An 18,628-nucleotide genomic window follows, 5' to 3' on the forward strand; every position below is an offset into this window, starting at 1 on the left:
GGCAAACGAATGCTAGGTTTGGAGAAGCGGTTTCATCTATCATGTTGGTCTTTTTTTTTTAAGGTTATCTCACCTTGTGAAATTGAATTTCTGTCTACAAAGATTAGAAATCAGGGCATTTTGGTTGGGAAAGCGTCAACGAAAAGTTGTGCACACTTTCCTGGGATGTATAATTCATTCATCGTTCCGTGGTTTTAGTCCCTCAAAAGGGGGGGGCTAGAATGTCTTTTCCAAGCTTAGATCCTAAAGTTCAAGACGCTGCCTTCATACTGTAAACCTGTATAGCCAGCTCTTTGAGGAGTACAGAGCGCCAAAACGTGCAGCGTAAACTGAGAATTCCTTGCCTTCAATAGTTGTTTACATTGCAGGAGACGAGTATAGATAAACCAGTCCCTAAACCGGCACCACCAAAAACACCGCGGCCCAGGCCCAAAAGCCGCTTCTCGCGTTATCGGAGCACCTCAGCCCAGAGACTAAGAAGGCAAAAACAAGCGGCCAATGCCCAGCAGAATGAACTTTCTCAAGCTGCTCCAGAGGAAGGAAGTGGTACCAGCACAGCAGCGGAAGTGAGCAGGGTAGAAGGCCCAGGAGAGGGGAGACCACAGGTGGTGAACTGTGATCCAGTGGTGACAGCGGCTGCAGGATCCCAGGCCAACCGGGCAGCACCCAAATACCCTAAAACGAAAAAGGTAAATGCAGAATGGGAAAAGGATGGGGTGAAGGCATCTCTCCTTGTAACAGCAAGAAGATAATCTTGCTTCATGTAGCTCCTATAATGTGGCCTGTTGCTTTAGTTTGCTTGCTTGCTTTTATGTTTACTAATGTTTGTTAAATCTAAACCAGAATGTGTGTGTGGAGGGGGGGGGCACAGAGATCAAAATGTAAAGTTTTGGATTATTATTATTATTATTATTATTATTATTATTATTATTATTATTAATTAGATTTGTAGGCCGCCCCTCTCCATAAACTCGGGGCGGCTCACAACAGAATATAACAGTTCATAACAAATCTAATAATTTAGAATTTAAAATATTTTAAAAACCCCATTACTAAGCAGACATACGTACAAACATACCATACATAAATTGTATAGGCCCGGGGGAGATATCTCAGTTCCCCCATGCCTGACAACAGAGGTGGGTTTTGAGGAGGTTACGAAAGGCAAGGAGGGTGGGGGCAGTTCTAATCTCCGGGGGGTGTTGGTTCCAGAGAGTCGGGGCCGCCACAGAGAAGGCTCTTCCCCTGGGACCCGCCAACCGACATTGTTTAGTTAACGGGACCCGGAGAAGGCCCACTCTGTGGGACCTAATCGGTCGCTGGGATTCGTGCAGCAGAAGGCGGTCCCAGAGATATTCTGGTCCGATGCCATGAAGGGCTTTATAGGATACTTCTTGATTTGATGCAGTCTTCCTCCACTGATTTTTATAACTAGTCAGCAGTCTTAATTAGAAAACCAAAAGGTTAGCAGCGTTCAGCTAAACCAAAACGTCTGAATTAACACATTGGGAGTATCGGTGATCCCAGAGCAGTTGCAACCATTTTTTTGCATCTAAAATTTGTTGCAACTGCTCTGGGATCACCGATACTCTCAATGTGTTAATTCAAAGAGTGTGTTAAAGTTGAACTTTACAAAATGTAAAAAAAGATGCCATTGGTGTACTTTTTTCCCCCCACAAGATTTTTTTTTTTTTTTGGCACTGCAGCACAGAAATCAGCAGTTTCCCACAGAATTATGAAAGGCAATGTTGAATGAAATAAAGCATGAATTGTAAAAGCTGATCCAAGACTCTGAATAGTCTTAAGTGATGCCAACTCAAGAATTATTGAACTGGGAAGCAAGTGCTCTAATGAAATCTTATACTTGATTTATTGAAGCCAAGGAAAAATGACATGGTTTTTTTTAATTCAAACATCAAAGAGGATATTTTCATAATCAGATTTTAATTCATCACTTTATATTTTAGTTATAGTTAGTGTAATATCTTTTTAAATATGATGCATGTGATGTCTAAAATAACTTTAAATATGCAGCCTCCAGGATTATAGAATCCACAGAGTGATATTAAAAATACTGTAACACACATAACATTCAATATGAGGGAAAATGTATCAGGTTATCCTTATTGTGTGAGATCTGGAAGGCTTATGGAAGACCTAGGAACTGGCATATTAATATGAATATAAAATCTTTTTGCATAAATGTTATATTTTGAATTAAATCCATTATGAGAATTATTTCACCATAATGAATCAGCTGCATAAGTAAATATTACATTTGAACACAAAATTAAATTACATTGAACTTCATTAATCGATCAATGTGGCATTTAATTATATCTTAGTGTCATTTTTTTAAAGATATTGAGTTGGTTTTGCTTCAAAATGGGGATTTGACTGAAAGAAGTAAAACATTGTGGTTCTGAGAGATCCCTGTAAGTCAGAATTTTTAGTAAAAGATCAACTTGTGAAGTCGATGGGGGAAGTAACGATGAAGCCAATTTTAGGCAAAGTTCCAAACTTAATATCTACATCTTATTTTTATATATTTATGATTACACCTGCAAGCCTCACAGTCATTTTCAGAGTGAGATGGCAGCCTGTACATTTAATTTATTTATTTATTTTATTTATTTATTTATTTTGTCCAATACACAATGAGGGATTTAGTGGGTATATATCTATATATACATAATAAAATACATGATGAAGGTTATAGAGGAAATACTCATAGTAAAATATATCTAAGAAATAATAGAAAAGAAGATGAAGTAATAGAACATATCAATGAAAGAATAGAAGAAGAAATATAGGAATAGAAGAAAGGTATAGGAGATATAGGAGAGCAATAGTACAGGGGACGGAAGGCACTCTAGTGCACTTGTACTCGCCCCTTACTGACCTCTTAGGAATCTGGATAGGTCAACCGTAGATAATCTAAGGGTAAAGTGTTGGGGGTTTGGGGATGACACTATGGAGTCCGGTAATGAGTTCCACGCTTCGACAACTCGGTTACTGAAGTCATATTTTTACAGTCAAGTTTGGAGTGGTTAATATTAAGTTTAAATCTGTTGTGTGCTCTTGTGTTGTTGTGGTTGAAGCTGAAGTAGTCGCCGACAGGCAGGAATGAACAAAATAAATAAATACATTTTGAAAAAGTCAGATTCCAATCCCCTGCTGACACCACAACATTTCTGCCTATCTTCATTATCCCACTAATGCTTGTACATTCTTATTAACTTTATATAGTAAAATACGTCTTGTTTCTGTTTCTAGTACCTGGTTACAGAGTGGCTGAATGACAAAGCAGAGAAGCAGGAGTGTCCCATTGAGTGCCCTTTACGTATCACCACTGACCCAACTGTGCTGGCTACCACCCTGAACATGTTGCCAGGCCTTGTTCACTCCCCACTCATTTGTACCACCCCTAAACATTATATCCGTTTTGGCTCTCCGTTCAACCCAGAAAGGCGAAGGCAGCCATTTCAGCTGGATGGGAATTACAGCTCTTGTAAAAAGGTATATTTTTCCACTGTGTCTACACTTTTAATACCTTGACACACTTCACACACACAACATAGTAGGAGAAAGCTTTATAACACGGATCTGGGGCCCAGCGTCAGGCCACGGCCCATTTTGAATCAGACTGCAAAAGTGAAGGGTGAGTGTGTGTGTTTGTGTGTGCGTACATACACGTGAAGCTGTATATATGAAAGTGACACGCACACACACAGACACACACACACAAAACTATTATCCCTTCTCCTCTCCCTGCCACCACCGTTGGTCCACCGAGCAGTGGTAAGTTCCTCCTGGTTTGGATCAGCACCCAAACCCGCTGATGATGTCACTGAACTGGATCTGTGGGCGCTGCCATTTCGTGTGGGGGTGGAGGATTTTTTTACTTTTTTGAAGGTTTTTCCTGTTCTGCTGCTTGAAAGAGGGCCCTCCCTCCCACTCCCGGGTTTATACTTGTTAGAATGTCTAGGTCAGTGTTTCCCAACCTTGGCCACTTGAAGGTATCTGGACTTCAACTCCAAGAATTCCCCAACCAGCATTCGCTGGCTGGAGAATTCTGGGAGTTGAAGTCCAAATATCTTCAAGTGGCCAAGGTTGGGAAACACTGGTCTAGGTAATATAATAAACCTTCAAGAAACTTTAAGTAGAGTTAATGTAGCAATGTGGGTTAATCAGTCAATGAATCAGACAGTAGAAAATACAACAATATTATAGAAACATAGAAGACTGACGGCAGAAAAAGACCTCATGGTCCATCTAGTCTGCCCTTATACTATTTCCTGTATTTTATCTTACAATGGATATATGTTTATCCCAGTTATGTTTAAATGCAGTTACTGTGGATTTACCAACCACGTCTGCTGGAAGTTTGTTCCAAGGATCTACTGCTCTTTCAGTAAAATAATATTTTCTCATGTTGCCTTTGATCTTTCCCCCAACTAACTTCAGATTGTGTCCCCTTGTTCTTGTGTTCACTTTCCTATTAAAAACACTTCCCTCCTGAACCTTGTTTTTATTATATACAAATTATTATATTCAAATAGGCAAATAATAATAGTTACACAGTCCAATATCATATACATATAATCCTAATAATGGTTTACAAACCAGGTTAACGCATACAGCAAAATATACACACAGCAAATATAAATCTCTCTAGTATAACTCCCCCAAGAGGAACATTGTTGGCGCCCTCTTATGGCCAACCAGCAAATGACTCTTAAAGGTACAGTTATAAACTTACATTGTTAACTTCTGTATTGCAACACCCAACATATTTATATACAATATATTAACAATACTTCCAAAGCCCAGCTGATCAGCTCCTCAGCTATGTTCTGTGCTGATTTCAAGCTACTGAGCATGCGTGGAAGCAAAATAGCACGTGGAGACATGCACTTCCGTTGCAATGCGAAATGGTGGGGAAGGCAAGTAGAACCCACCTCCCACCAAGCCAGAGAGTTTGGAGACTGCTGTTTTATGATTCCTTATTTATTTATGTATTATTTACTTACTTACTTACTTACTTAATTTGTATGCCGCCCCTCTCCGCACACTCGGGGCAGCTCACAACAGCAACAGAAAACAATATATAATACAAATTCAATAATTAGAAAGCTAAAAACCCATAATTTTTTTTAAAAAAGATGAATAGATATCCGAGTTTTAAATCAAAATCAGACTTCAGACTTACATTTGTAGGCCAATATTTTTCAACCTTGGTGGCTTTAAAATATGTGGACTTCAACTCATTTTCCATGCTGACTGAGGAATTCTGGGAGTGTAAATCTGCATGCTTTAAAGCTGCTATGGTTGAGAAACATTGTTCCAGATGTATGTCTAATGTGTTGCATGAGAAACCATGTTGTTTGGTGTCCAGGAACTGTAGAATATTGTTTCTATATCTCTCTATATTAGGGCCGTCAAACTCTCAGCCCAGATGTGTCACGCATTGGCCACTCCCACACCCCGTTTAGCAAAGGGGAAAAAAAATCCCGATACAATAGCCGAGGTGGCGCAGTGGTTAGACTGTAGCACTGCAAGCTACTTCAACTAACTGCTAGCTGTAGTTCAGCAGTTCAGATCTCACCACCAGCTCAAGTTTGACTCAGCCTTCCATCCTTCTGAGGTGGGCAATATGCTGATTGGACAGTTTGATTTCACAGAAGTTTGATTTTCTTGGAGTTATATTGTATTGTTTAAGTGTTCCCTTTATTTTTTTGAGCAGTGTATTTTAGAAAGGATCAAGCAGGAGAGCAAATTAAGAGGTGTTTTTTTAAAGCATTATAGGGAAAAGGTGCAATCAAAAATAGTCATAACTTCCATAGTTCCCTCTAAGCTGAGCAGTGAGCAATCGCTCACTTAAAAATCATCATCAACTCAGAGTTTTCCAAACCTGCCCAGAAGCCGAGAGGGAAAGAGTGAGAGGGAAGGAGAGAGAGAGGAAGAGAGAGAAACAGATAGAAAAAAGAGAGGAAGGAAAAGAGAAAGAAAAAGAATGGGAGTAAGGAAGAGAGAAAGAAAATCAAAATCTAGTTTGAAACTAGCTCAACTATTTAAGTGGCATTTTGATATTGATAGAGTTGCCCTATTATGAGCTCACTGTTATAGGCACACAGTACAGTATTTTATTTTGAAATTCTCTGAGGCAAAACAGGGTGGGTTTTTTGTTTGTTTGTTTGTTTGTTTGTTTGTTTGTTTGTTCGTTCGTTCGTTCGTTCGTTCGTTCATTCATTCATTCATTCATTCATGTATTATTTCTGTGCCGCCCAGTCCCAAAGGGACTGCCGCTCAGACACTATACTTTTCCGCCCACCCCCAAAAAAACATAGAGGGAACACTGATAACTTCTGTACATTGACCCAAAAGTTACACATTCCCTTCCATGGATTTTCAAACTTTCTAAAGATAAATGTCAATCGTTTATTTACTTTTAAAAAAAAAGACAATCTCTCTCATATCACACTTAAGAATACACATGAACCAATATGATTTACATACTTTCTCCCTGTTCCCCTGTATGTTCCATGCTGCATTCTAGCTTACATAATTGAATGGTAAACAGCTCTCTTGGCTTGTATGAAATCTGACATAAAAAGATTAGTTACCTCTGCTGAATTAAATTCAAATTTCCATATGAAATTGGTTACTAAATAGCTCATTGATTTAGGGCATGAACCAGTAAGTTTCTTTGTGTTTATTGTTTTTAGTTTAGAATAGCCTTTTCCAATCTGCACTCCAAATCCTTTTGGGAATTTTGACTCTTTAAATTCCAGTGCATTTATGTGGTCCCTAAGTTGAGAGAGACAGGTTTAAAATAAACATATGCTTCATTAAAACGAGAAAGTTGTGGTTCTGGTTTTGCAACCTTGAGACTTTCAATGTAGCAGTGTGGTTTTTTAAAAATTTGGTCATACAACACATTAGCACAAACTGGTAATGCCATTGATTAAAAGTCTCTTCATTTTTTAAAAAATGTGTCTAGAAAAGCATTAATAAATATGAAATGTCACTTGCTTTGTATTTGTGGAGCAGTAGATCTAGGTCTGCGCTGATTATTTTTCCATATTCAACTCCATGTAGTTGGATTCCCCTACACTAAAGCTATTGCTACTTTCCTCGTTGTTTTTAATTCCTTGTCCAGAATTTGCCAAGTCAAATGAATATTCTAAGTACAGTGATCCCTCGATTTTCACGATCTCGATCTTCGCGAAACGCTATATCGCGATTTTTCCCACCCGATGACGTCACTCTCTTCCTTCCTTTCTCATCTTTCTTTCTCTCTCTCTTTCTCTATCTTGCTTCTTCCTCTCTCACACTCTCTTCCTCCCTCTCTCATCTCTTTCTTTCCTTCTCTCTCTTTCTCTATCTCTCCCCCTCTTGCTGGCGGGCGGTGGGCGGCGGGCGAGCGGGCGGGCGAGCGGGGGCATCAGCAAGGAGCCGGGGTTTCCCCTTTGCGTGGGCGGCGGGAAAACCCCGATCTTCGTTTGCTCGCTGCTGCTGCGCTGCCGAGCAGATCAGCTGCTGGGCGGCCGCAGCAGCAGCGAGCAGACGAAGATCGGGGTTTCCCCGCCACCCACGCAAAGGGGAAAGCCCGATTCGGCTCCTCGCTGCTGCCGCTGAGCAGATCAGCTGCTGGGCGGCCGCAGCAGCAGCGAGCAGACGAAGATCGGGGTTTCCCCGCCGCCCACGCAAACTCCACCATCTGCGCATGCGCGGCCATGGAAAAAGGGCACGCATGCGCAGATGGTGTTTTTACTTCCGCAACCCTACATCGCGAAAAATCGATTATCGCGAGGGGTCTTGGAACGGAACCCTCGCGATAATCGAGGGATCACTGTACATAAATGTGGAGAGAGAAAGAGAAGCTGTACAAAATGAGATGTCACTTAAACGTTTAACTTATCTTTGGGATAAGGTGTCAGTGGATGCTACCAGTAGAATTAAGACCATGTGCTGAAAATTTCAGAAAGACTATGCATTCAGTAGGGGTATGTTTTTTTCCCCTTTCTTTTTTTCCCTTTCACAGCGCTGGATAAAGCAGGCTCTGGAAGAAGGAATGACTCAGACGTCACCTGCTTCCCAGGAGAACAAACCCCAGTGTCTATACCAAAGCAACGAGACTAGTAGCGTTTCTGGCATTTGCACAGAAAATACAGGTTGGTTGTGAATTCTTCTCACCATTGAAACATTAACGAGGAGGAAAACTATTGGGAGTTAAGTCCCAAACAGTGATTTTTTTTAAAAAAAAAGTTTAAAACCACCTTTTATAAAGAGAGAGTCCTACAGCTATTCAGACATGGCCGCCATGTACTTCAAAAAAAACCACACCTTGCCACAATTGTAGGTTAATAATAATAATAATATAGATAAGACATGCAGATTTTGTAACAAGGGAGAGTTTAGGAGTGTTAAAAGCCCAATTGCTTAAATCCTGCCCTACACGATCGTGGGCAGCTCTGCATTTCTTAGTTGACCGGTTAAGCTGCTGCCGTAAAGACAGGTGGGAAACCTGTGCAAGGTGGCATCTTTTTCCTCTTGCTGGGCGGTTGCCTTGGGTGAGATGAATACATTTTAATGCGTAAAAGGGCCCCCTTTCTCCCATCAAGACCAAGAGATGGGCACTCATAACAGAAAGTGTACTGCATGAAAGAAAAGTCAAAGAGTTTGATGCTTAATGCTTTTCTCCTAACGCTTTCTAGGGAGATAATTGATTAACCAGTGGGCACCTGGTTACAGAGCAGCCGCTCTGCAGCAGAGCAGCTACCTTGCTACATCTGTGAGCGAAGCAAAAAGCTGAGTTTTAAAAATAGTAACTTTACATCTGTCTTTGCAGAGGAAGAGGGTGGCGAACTACCCAAGTCAGGGATCAGTTTTCCAAGGACGTCAGACGAGGCCCTAGGCAGTTTACAGATAACTGTGTGTTACACAAAGGTTAGAGCCATCTAAAGTAGACAAAGCACCAGTTCTTGGGCAAATTTGCAATGTTGAGTGAGTGAGAGCAAAAGGAAAATCCAGACGGTTTTCTCGGGATCTAAAAGATTTGTGTGAATTTGGAGTGGTTTCTAAGAGACCCGCTGCAGTTGTCTGGTGGCATTAAAAAAAAAAACCCTCAACAAATATTTGTCTTTTGTCCCAACTCAGATTTATATTATATTCTAGTGTGTTGGTGCATAGTTGAGAAGAGCAGCTTATGTGTAACCACGAGGAGATTTTGTGACCCAAGAATGAAAGAAAGCTGGGTGAACGATTGTTTAGAGAAGATTGTTTGTAGACTGAAAGGCAGCATCTCGAGAGAGAGGAACATCTCAAAGTACTTGCAGCAGTTAGCGAAATAGGAACTAATGAGACTTGGCTGGGGAGCTATTCCACAGAAGACGTCTTAGTAGTTAACGTCTTTCTTTGCATTCATAGGTATCTAGGGGCCTCTGTTGAACAAGAGTTTGAATTGTGGAGGATGAGAACCAATTTTTTTGCCCCCCACCACCAGTAGAAAGACAAACCTGAGAGCAATGGAACAATCCTGTTTCGTTGTGTGTTTCAGCCAGTGGGGAGTTAACAAGTCTCGTTGCAACAGGGAGAAATTGGAATTCCCATATTGGCAGCCCAGGAGCCTGTAGACAGCTTGCTTGCACAGCTGGCAAAGTGTTGTAAATAATCCAGCGATGGAAATCAGGGCCGATTGCGTGGATTTTTATCAATTTTCTTTAGAGATCGTATAAGGACAGAATGCTGTGAGTTGTTTTTTTTTAAGTCCAAAAAATGTTTCTGGATGTATATGGAGTTATATGAAAGGTTTGGGTCTGTTGTGAAAGTTTAGATACGTTGGGTGCCAAGGAAAACAGCCTCCATTGAAAAAGGCTGGGACCTTTAAGTCTTTTTGTCCTCAAGAAGTGGTTTCCCTTATCCCAAAAATAGTACTGTAGTACTATTATAGGAGATAATGAAATTTAAGAGCTCATTGAGTGGAGTCTGGGGTTGGGATTGACAGGGGGGGGGGAAATCCTGAGGAAAGTTCAAATTAATTGGGAGCTGAAAAGAGTGCAACAATGAAGCCCGGTTGTCGGTACCAGGAACTTACCTGTAGAAGAGTAATGGAGGACGTGCAGGGAAGCCATTGCTTATATGGTGGATGAGATTTTCGTTTAGGATCAGGGAATTCTAAGGTCCAGCATACTCTCAGCTGTGGAAGAATTTCACTGTAATGCTTTATTGATTAAGCCAGTGTTTCCCAACCTTGGCAACTTGAAGAGATCTGGACTTCAACTCCCAGAATTCCCCAGCCAGCATTCGCTTTGAATTGAACGGGTCCAAAGACGGGCTACAAGAATGGTGGAAGGTCTTAAGCATAAAACATATCAGGAAAGACTTAATGAACTCAATCTGTATAGCCTGGAGGACAGAAGGAAAAGGGACATGATCGAAACATTTAAATATGTTAAAGGGTTAAATAAGGTTCAGGAGGGAAGTGTTTTTAATAGGAAAGGGAACACATGAGCAAGGGGACACAATTTGAAGTTAGTTGGGGGAAAGATCAAAAGCAACGTGACGAAATATTATTTCACTGAAAGAGTAGTAGATGCTTGGAACAAACTTCCAGCAGACGTGGTTGCTAAATCCACAGTAACTGAATTTAAACATGCCTGGGATAAACATATATCCATCCTAAGATAAAATACAGGAAATAGTATAAGGGCAGACTAGATGGACCATGAGGTCTTTTTCTGCCGTCAGTCTTCTATGTTTCTATGTCCAAATATCTTCAAGTTGCCAAGGTTGGGAAACACTGGATTAAGCCATATTAGAATCCTCGGATGCTCACTGGATGACTTTGGCTCAGTCAGTCAGTCAATCTATCAGTCAGTCACTTTCAGTCCATTCTCTTTATGTGATGTTGGTTGTGAGGAAAATTGGAGATGGGAAAGTAGGATATGAGCCTAATCGAATAAACGAATAGGCTGCTAAAAGCATGGTGTTAGGTTGGTGGTTAGCTCCTGGTTCAGCCTTGATGTATACGTCCAGGACAGTTTTTCCATCAGCTGAGCTCCATCTCAGAAGGTGAAGAAAATGAATATGAATTTGTAAGGAATAGGGCCGAGCCTGGTTTTGTATAAAGGTATTTCCGTCTTGACTACAGCTTTGAATTGCGACAAGGTTCCTGTTGCTGAATTAGTCTCAAAAAACAAATCATTTGGAGTTGTTTGCTTTTTCTTTTTTTAAAAACTACTGAAGGGCCTGAATTTGACTGTTTTCCAGTTGAGTGCTTTTTTCATTCCTGAAAACATCCATTGAGTCCTGGGATTGTTCTTCTTTTTTGAACATTGTCCCTGGTTTCAACTTTTGCATTAGCTTTGAGTGATTGTTAAAGTGGCAGGAGCCAAATTGTAAAATGCCACGGGGTACGTGTAGAGGGATTAAATGTTGAGCACAGATGAGGGCTTTATAATAGGAGGACGTCATCTAGATCGTATGTTGAATTTCAGACGTATTGAGCCCTCTGAAGAAGTGGAAGTCTCGCTACCTGATGGAGCAGAGCGTCACTAAATTGTTGCGGCCGCTGTCTCCGGTCACTCCTCCGCTTCCCGACTCCCTGGTTCCAGATTCGCTGAGCCCACACCTCACCACGTCCTCCTCGTCTGTGCCAGAGGAGGAGAGTCGCAGCGGCTGCGGTGTGATCTTCTCCCCAATCCCTTCCTTGGCTGCTAGTCGCTGCAATACTCCACTACAGTTTGAGGTAAGCCGAGCTAGAAGGCCGGTGGGAAGCCACTCTGCTTTGAAAAACTTAGGAGAACGTGCATCAAAATTATTTGGAAGAAGAACAGTTAACACAAGAGGCGTACGGATGGCGAGAACCTTCTGGGTTTTATTAGATACGGGTAGTCCTCGACTTCACCACCACAACTGAGCCCCAAATTTCCACTGCTGAGCAAGACGGTTAAGTGAGCTTTGCCCCACTTTACAAACTCCCTTGCTGCAGCCCATAAGTGAATCGCTGCCAAATATCTTCAAGTTGCCAAGGTTGGGAAACACTGGATGAAGCCATATTAGAATTCCCGGAAGCTCACTGGATGACTTTGTAATAACAGAGTTGTTAAACGAATCTGGCTTCCCCTATTGATGTTGCTTGTTCAGTCGGTCGCAAAAGGAGGATCACATGGCTTTGGGACGCTGCGACTGCAAAAAATATATGCCAGTTGACAAGCGTTTGAAGTTTGGACACCTGACTGGGGATATTATTATTATTATTATTATTATTATTATTATTATTATTATTATTATTATTATTAATTAGATTTGTGTATGCTGCCCCTCTCCGAAGACTCAGTGGTCCTATGGGTGGAAACCATCAAAAGTCACTTTTTCAGTGTGTTACAACTTTTGAATGGTTATAAGTCGAGGACTGCTTGTACTAATAGGGTGAATTATCTGTTCCCTTATTGCTATGTATATCAGAGTCACTGGTCTTAGTGCTTCCTCTCATAAGAGCTGCTCAAACTCTTTTCTCCCTCCTTCTCTTGGTGCTTTTCAGACATATTGTCAAGTTCAGAGAATCCTTTATCCTCTCCCATGTGCATTGCCTAGCAAACCAGCAATTGAGCCCATGTTGTGCCGTCTGCATTAGACTGTGTCATTAGATAACCATCCACTTCATATTTGCTTCTGTTTTTCAAACCTTTTGGAAACTTTTAAGATTTTAAGACACGATGTGAACATGGAAGATTTAGTAGTTTTGTAGGTTTCTTAACAGAATAACCCAAAATTCAATGTGTTCATTCTCAAGTCTCCCATGGTTATGCCCCATCTGTTGTGTGAGGCGGATTTGAAATTTCAGCATTGTAAGATGTGGTTCTCCAATGCACTGCTGCGGAGAGTTCAGCCTGATTGGTTAGGGACTGAGTTAAATTAGAATAATTAGCTCCGCCCCTTAGCTACCCCCAATAGCTCAGTCTTAAAAACTCAATCGTAGTGTAGGGACTAGAGTTTTTCTTGGCAACTTGAAGATATTTGGACTTCAACTCCCAGAATTCCCCAGCCAGCAAATGCTGGCTGGGGAATTCTGGGAGCTGAAGTCCAGATATGTTCAAGTTGCCACGGTTGGGAAACACTGCTCTAGATTGCTGACTCAGTCCTCACTGAAGATTCAGATGTTTTGACCCTTGTTTTTTATAGATGCTAGCATAGCTTATGATCCAGCTTCAGCTGCTCACTTAGGGATGGGTTTGACTTCTCTGCAATTATTTTTTTTAAAAACCCAACCCCATTAAAACAACTACATGACTTCATAATCTTATTTGTTATATTTAAATTGCAAAAAACCCTTATTTTTTTTAGAATTGAGGGGTCCTTAGTGTTCTCTGAGCTTGCTTGTTTTCTCCCAGACATTTCAATATCCAAACCCAGCTAGTGATATTATTGCATTGATGTTACCTAGTTTGGGTAATGAAACATCTGCAAGAAAGTGCCACAGATGCTGAGCTACTAAAACAGTGGTACCTCTACCTAAGAATGCCTCTACTTAAGAACTTTTCTAGATAGGAACCGGGTGTTCAAGATTTTTTTTGCCTCTTCTTAAAAACCATTTTCTACTTAAGAACTCGAGCCCAGAAAAATTTCCTAGGAAATTTGAGAGCGGCATGAAGGCCCGGCCAGTTTCCTGCCATTCCCCCTGGGTTTCTCTCTCTTCCGCAGTGTATGGGAGGCAGCCTCACGCCGGGTGTATGGAAGGCACGTGTTCCTCCTCGCAGCCTCAGAGTCCCTCTTTTTTTTTTAAAGCCTTAAAGTTTTGGATTTTTTTGATTCCCCTCCCCTTCTTCCTTCGACAGCGACTGTCCTCCTCCTCTTCTTCCTCCTCCTCCCACCCAAATTCCAAGCTTTTATTTCTTTCCTAATGGGTTTGCACACATTATTTGCTTTTACATTGATTCCTATGGGAAAAATTGCTTCTACTTACAAACTTTTCTACTTAAGAACCTGCTCAGGGAACGAATTATTATTATTATTATTATTATTATTATTATTATTATTATTATTATTTATTGGATTTGTATGCCGCTCCTCTCCGCAGACTCAGGGCGGCTAACAACAGTGGTAAAACAATGTGAACAATCCAATTAATAAAAACAACTAAAAAACCCTTATTATAAAAAACCAAACATACACACAAACATACCATGCATAACTTGTAACAGCCTAGGGGGAAAGGATAACTTAACTCCCCCATGCCTGGCGACAAAGGTGGGTCTTAAGTAATTTGCGAAAGACAAGGAGGGTGGGGGCCGTTCTAATCTCTGGGGGAGTTGGTTCCAGAGGGCCGGGGCCACCACAGAGAAGGCTCTTCCCCTGGGGCCCGCCAAACGACATTGTTTGGTCGACGGGACCTGGAGAAGGCCAACTCTGTGGGACCTTATCGGCCGCTGGGATTCGTGGGATACTGGGATACGGCCGCTGGGATACTTAAGAATTAAGTTCTTAAGTAGAGGTACCACTGTATTCTCCTTTATTTTCCAGAATTGGCAGTTTTTAACTAGTTCTTTGTGGTTTATTCTCTTAGTGTTACCCAGAAGACAGCAGGGGTCCCCATTTCTTCTTCAACCTCTGCATTCTCACATTTCATTCTGTATTTTTCAGATATTTTCAAAACTTATTTTCATGTGTGGAAGAAAACCACAAAACTGCTCCCAAAGAAATACTTAAGAACTCTTTCTTTTAAAATGAGTTTAGGAGTTACGCTCTTAAGCATATTTGTTTCATTTTTAAAAATAAATGTGCTGTTGTGGTAGTTCCATACGTAGTTTCACATTTCACTCAGACCTCTTTACTCCGCCAGTCTTATAGCTATTGACATGAGAGGATGTGAAGAAATTATAGATGAGGTGTATGTTGAGGCAGTTTGTGCTCCCAATTTGAAATGTTTCTAATTTGAAATTGGCACCGGAGGAGAATTTGTCAGAATCAGTCTTAGTCAATTTACAAAGCTTTTCATCTTTAGCAGAAGCAAAATTACTGCTTTTTACTGTGTATCAGTGAGTCTTTTGTCCTCCCATCCCATATTTTTGTAAGAAATATCTGGGGTGCATTAAACTTCTCCCATCTACATTTTCTGTATTGAAGCTTTGCTATTTATTCTGCTTATTGTGGCATTTTATTTCATTTAAACTGTTCTCTGCTGCCTTTTCAAGACTGTTCAATCCTTAAACTGTAGATCTCCAAAATGCTGCCTAGAAATACAGGCAGCACACGAGTTTATAAATATGACCAGTGTAAATTAAAACAAATACGTATGGATGTAATTTAAAATAAACATTGAGTAAAACATTATTAGTCTGCCCCAAAGCATTGAAGAAATTCAAATAGCTATTAAACCAGGCCAAAAACATCAACTATACAAAACAAGCACAAAATGCAGTGACTGCACAAAAATCAGCTAACATACTTTGAGGAAACAAGCTAGTTTTATAGCTAGTGTCACATTTAATTTAACATATACAGTGGTACCTCTACTTACGAACTTAATTCGTTCCGTGACCAAGTTCTTAAGTAGAAAAGTTTGTAAGAAGAAGCAATTTTTCTCATATGAATCAATGTAAAAACAAAGTGTGTGATTGGGGATAACACAGGGAGGGTGGAGGCCCTGTTTCCTCCCAGGAGATTCCTAGAGAGGCTCCACAGAGGCTTCTCCCTGCCTTTTCCGGCCCTGTTTCCTCCCCAGAGATTCGTAGAGAGGCCCCACAGAGGCTTCTCTCTGCCTTTTCTGGCCCTGTTTTCACCCAGGAGATTCCTGGAGAGGCTCCACAGAGGCTTCTCTCTGCCTTTTCCGGCCCTGTTTCCCCCCAGGAGATTCCTAGAGAGGCCCCACGGAGGCTTCTCCCTGCCTTTTCTGGCCCTGTTTTCACCCAGGAGATTCCTGGAGAGGCTCCACAGAGGCTTCTCTCTGCCTTTTCCGGCCCTGTTTCCTCCCAGGAGATTCCTAGAGAGGCCCCACGGAGGCTTCTCCCTGCCTTTTCCGGTTATAGTTTCAGAGACACGGGTTTGTAAGCGGAAAATGGTTCTTGGGAAGAGGCAAAAAAATCTTCAACACCCGGTTCTTATCTAGAAAAGTTTGTAAGTAGAGGCGTTTGTAGGTAGAGGTATCACTGTACTACTGTTGAAGAAAATGCCATACTGTATATTAAAACATGACAATAGTTAAGATTTTATCATCAGAATGTATACTATTAGTTAAGTGTTTGCCTGATCCCTTATTTTATCTAGTTGTGAAATAAATTTCCAAACTAGCCTAGAGCCAGTGTGAGGTCATCTTAAGCAGATCTTCCCATATGTTATATTGTGTATATCATTTGTACAGTCCTGGAAACTATGCTTAGGGATAAATCAGTTGTTGTAATCCTACAGTGTGAAATCTCTTTTCTAACATAATGAATTCCTGGGCCCCCATATTTGAATTAAATTACTCTAATAACATTTGGGATATACTTGAAGTAAAGAAAGTGAAAACAAGATCTCTTGTAATGTAATTTAACAGCTTACACAGCTTAACATTTTGCTGTTTTACCCCTATTCTCAGATTTTATATTTTTAATTATTTCACTACTTTTTTCTGACTTTCCTATAGAAGTTCAAGTCAACATAGATAGTACAGGTAGTCCTCAACTTACGATCACAATTGAGCCCCACATTTATGTGGCTAAGGGGGAAATTTGTTAAGAGCCCTTTGATGACTTTTCTTGCCATGTTTGTTAAGCGAATAGTGCAGTTGTTAAATTAGTCACATGTTTTAAGTGAATTTGGCTTTGACTTTGCTAATCAGAAGGTTGCAAAGGGGGATCACATGACCCCAGGACATGGTAACCATCATCAATTTAGGGTCGAGTTATTTAGGGTCAAGCATCCATATGTAAATTATGTGATTATGGGGGTGCTGCAGTGTTCATAAGTATGAAAATTGGCCATGTCACTTTATTTGGTGCCCTTGAAACTTCACAGTCACTAAGTGAACTGTTGTGAGTTGAGGACTACCTGTATTCCAGCCTTCAATTTTAAACACCTCCCCTCCACCCCCCAAGTCCTATGAAATAGGTTGGGTCATAAGATGAAGATTCACACAAAAGCATAAAGTGAAGATTAGGGTTGAGTGTCCTAATTTTGTGCCCTAATTTTCATGACTGACAGCAGATATTGAGGATAGCCTCACTCCCCCACAGCATACAATTCGTACTAGAAAGAATATCCCCAACCCCTGTATACATCTAAATAACTGAATGCTTCTACGAAGGAAGCTTTAATGCAGCAGCATTGCCCCCTGAAACCTCTCTTAGACATCATGTCTATCTTGTCCATCACTGTGAAGTAAATATGCTAACTTCATGTCTACTGTGGCTGCCCGTAGGAGAAGTAACATCATTCCTACATATTACTTCACTAGTCGACGAATGCTCTCCCTTGCCTTCAGTGTCAGGAGGTTTGTCTCCCAATACCAGTTTCTGAGCTCCACGAAACATTTCCATGTTCTAAGCTTCCTCTTTTAGGAGCCCTTTGACTCAAATCCAGCAAAAGCTCCCCTACTCAGTCCCTCCCTGACAGCAAGACTCTTATGTGGAGTGAGTTCTGACTCCACTGTGTATAAGTCGGGGTTTGTTTGGGACTTTGTCACTCAAGGGTGTCCTATGCTAGTCCAAGCTGACTTTCTGAGGTCTAGACATAATGTTAATTTATAACAAAAAACCAAAACCCAGACAATATCCTGATTTCTATGTGGTCCTTTGACTTGGGCCTATCATGAGATGTGATAACTCTTATCCTAAAGTCTGTGTAATGTTTGTAGTCCCGTCCCCCCCATCGTCCCCAACTGCTGAGGACTTGCCCAGGAGTGTTTTTTTTCCTTTTTTTCCTTTTCTTTTCGCTCCAGAATAGCTGTGGCTAACCTCTGTGCAGGGAGGTTGTCGTTTGGGGTTTTGTTTGTTTTCTCACTTCATTTTATTTTGCCTCTTGACTTGTAAAACTAGATGAATAACAAGATGCTTTTCCCTCCTAGAACGTATCCTCCCCTGAGAGTACCCCTGCGCATAGGCCCGAATCCCTGTCGCCCGAGGTAGTTATCACACCATCTCAATTGGAGGCGGGAGAGTGCGTGCGCTTGGGTTTGTGTGTTGAGCAAATGTGTGTCTCGGAGGGAGGGGGGCTGGGGGTGGGTGGGAGGAAGCTTCACGAGAAGAAGGAAAACGATGGGGAGGAAGAGAGGAAGTCCGCTTTCTTTGAAGTTCTGGTTGGGTAGAAAACAGGGGGACATAAGATATACACGCTAGTCCATCCATCCTGAAGCAGAGAGGGGGGAAAATTGAACAAAAATGGCGTAAGCTCAAATCAGCCCCTTATTCTCCTTGTTTAATTACAACAAAAGATTATTCTGCCCCTGCTCTACCCCCAGGTCCAAATTCTTCGAGATACAAATTAGTAATGCCATTTTTAGGGAACACAAAGGAAGTCTTCATTAGATTTTGAGGGATCTGAGATAAAAACATAATAGAATTCAAAGGGATAATTAGTTTGATTCGCTATTGCAGATGCCGGGTGGGTGGGTGGGAGGGTTGTTTTAGTGTAGGTTCATATCAAC

The 18,628-nt window shown here is 41.2% G+C and overlaps 1 protein-coding gene across 3 annotated transcripts in view; it reads left to right on the forward strand.

Annotated features, from left to right (window-relative positions):
- Nucleotides 1–18,628, forward strand: part of LOC139160303 (histone-lysine N-methyltransferase SETD5-like) — an 89,131-nt gene that overhangs the window by 57,623 nt on the left and 12,880 nt on the right. For 2 of the 3 annotated variants that reach the window (XM_070738027.1, XM_070738029.1), the window contains 5 exons: nucleotides 369–689; nucleotides 3,277–3,519; nucleotides 8,048–8,177; nucleotides 11,502–11,752; nucleotides 18,050–18,106. In XM_070738027.1, coding sequence (XP_070594128.1) covers nucleotides 369–689; nucleotides 3,277–3,519; nucleotides 8,048–8,177; nucleotides 11,502–11,752; nucleotides 18,050–18,106 — 1,002 coding nt within the window. The remainder of the gene's footprint in view (nucleotides 1–368; nucleotides 690–3,276; nucleotides 3,520–8,047; nucleotides 8,178–11,501; nucleotides 11,753–18,049; nucleotides 18,107–18,628) is intronic. The other variant, XM_070738028.1, reaches the window with a different exon arrangement.

This window comes from Erythrolamprus reginae, chromosome 2, assembly GCF_031021105.1.
Source record: "Erythrolamprus reginae isolate rEryReg1 chromosome 2, rEryReg1.hap1, whole genome shotgun sequence".
NCBI lineage: Eukaryota > Metazoa > Chordata > Lepidosauria > Squamata > Dipsadidae > Erythrolamprus > Erythrolamprus reginae.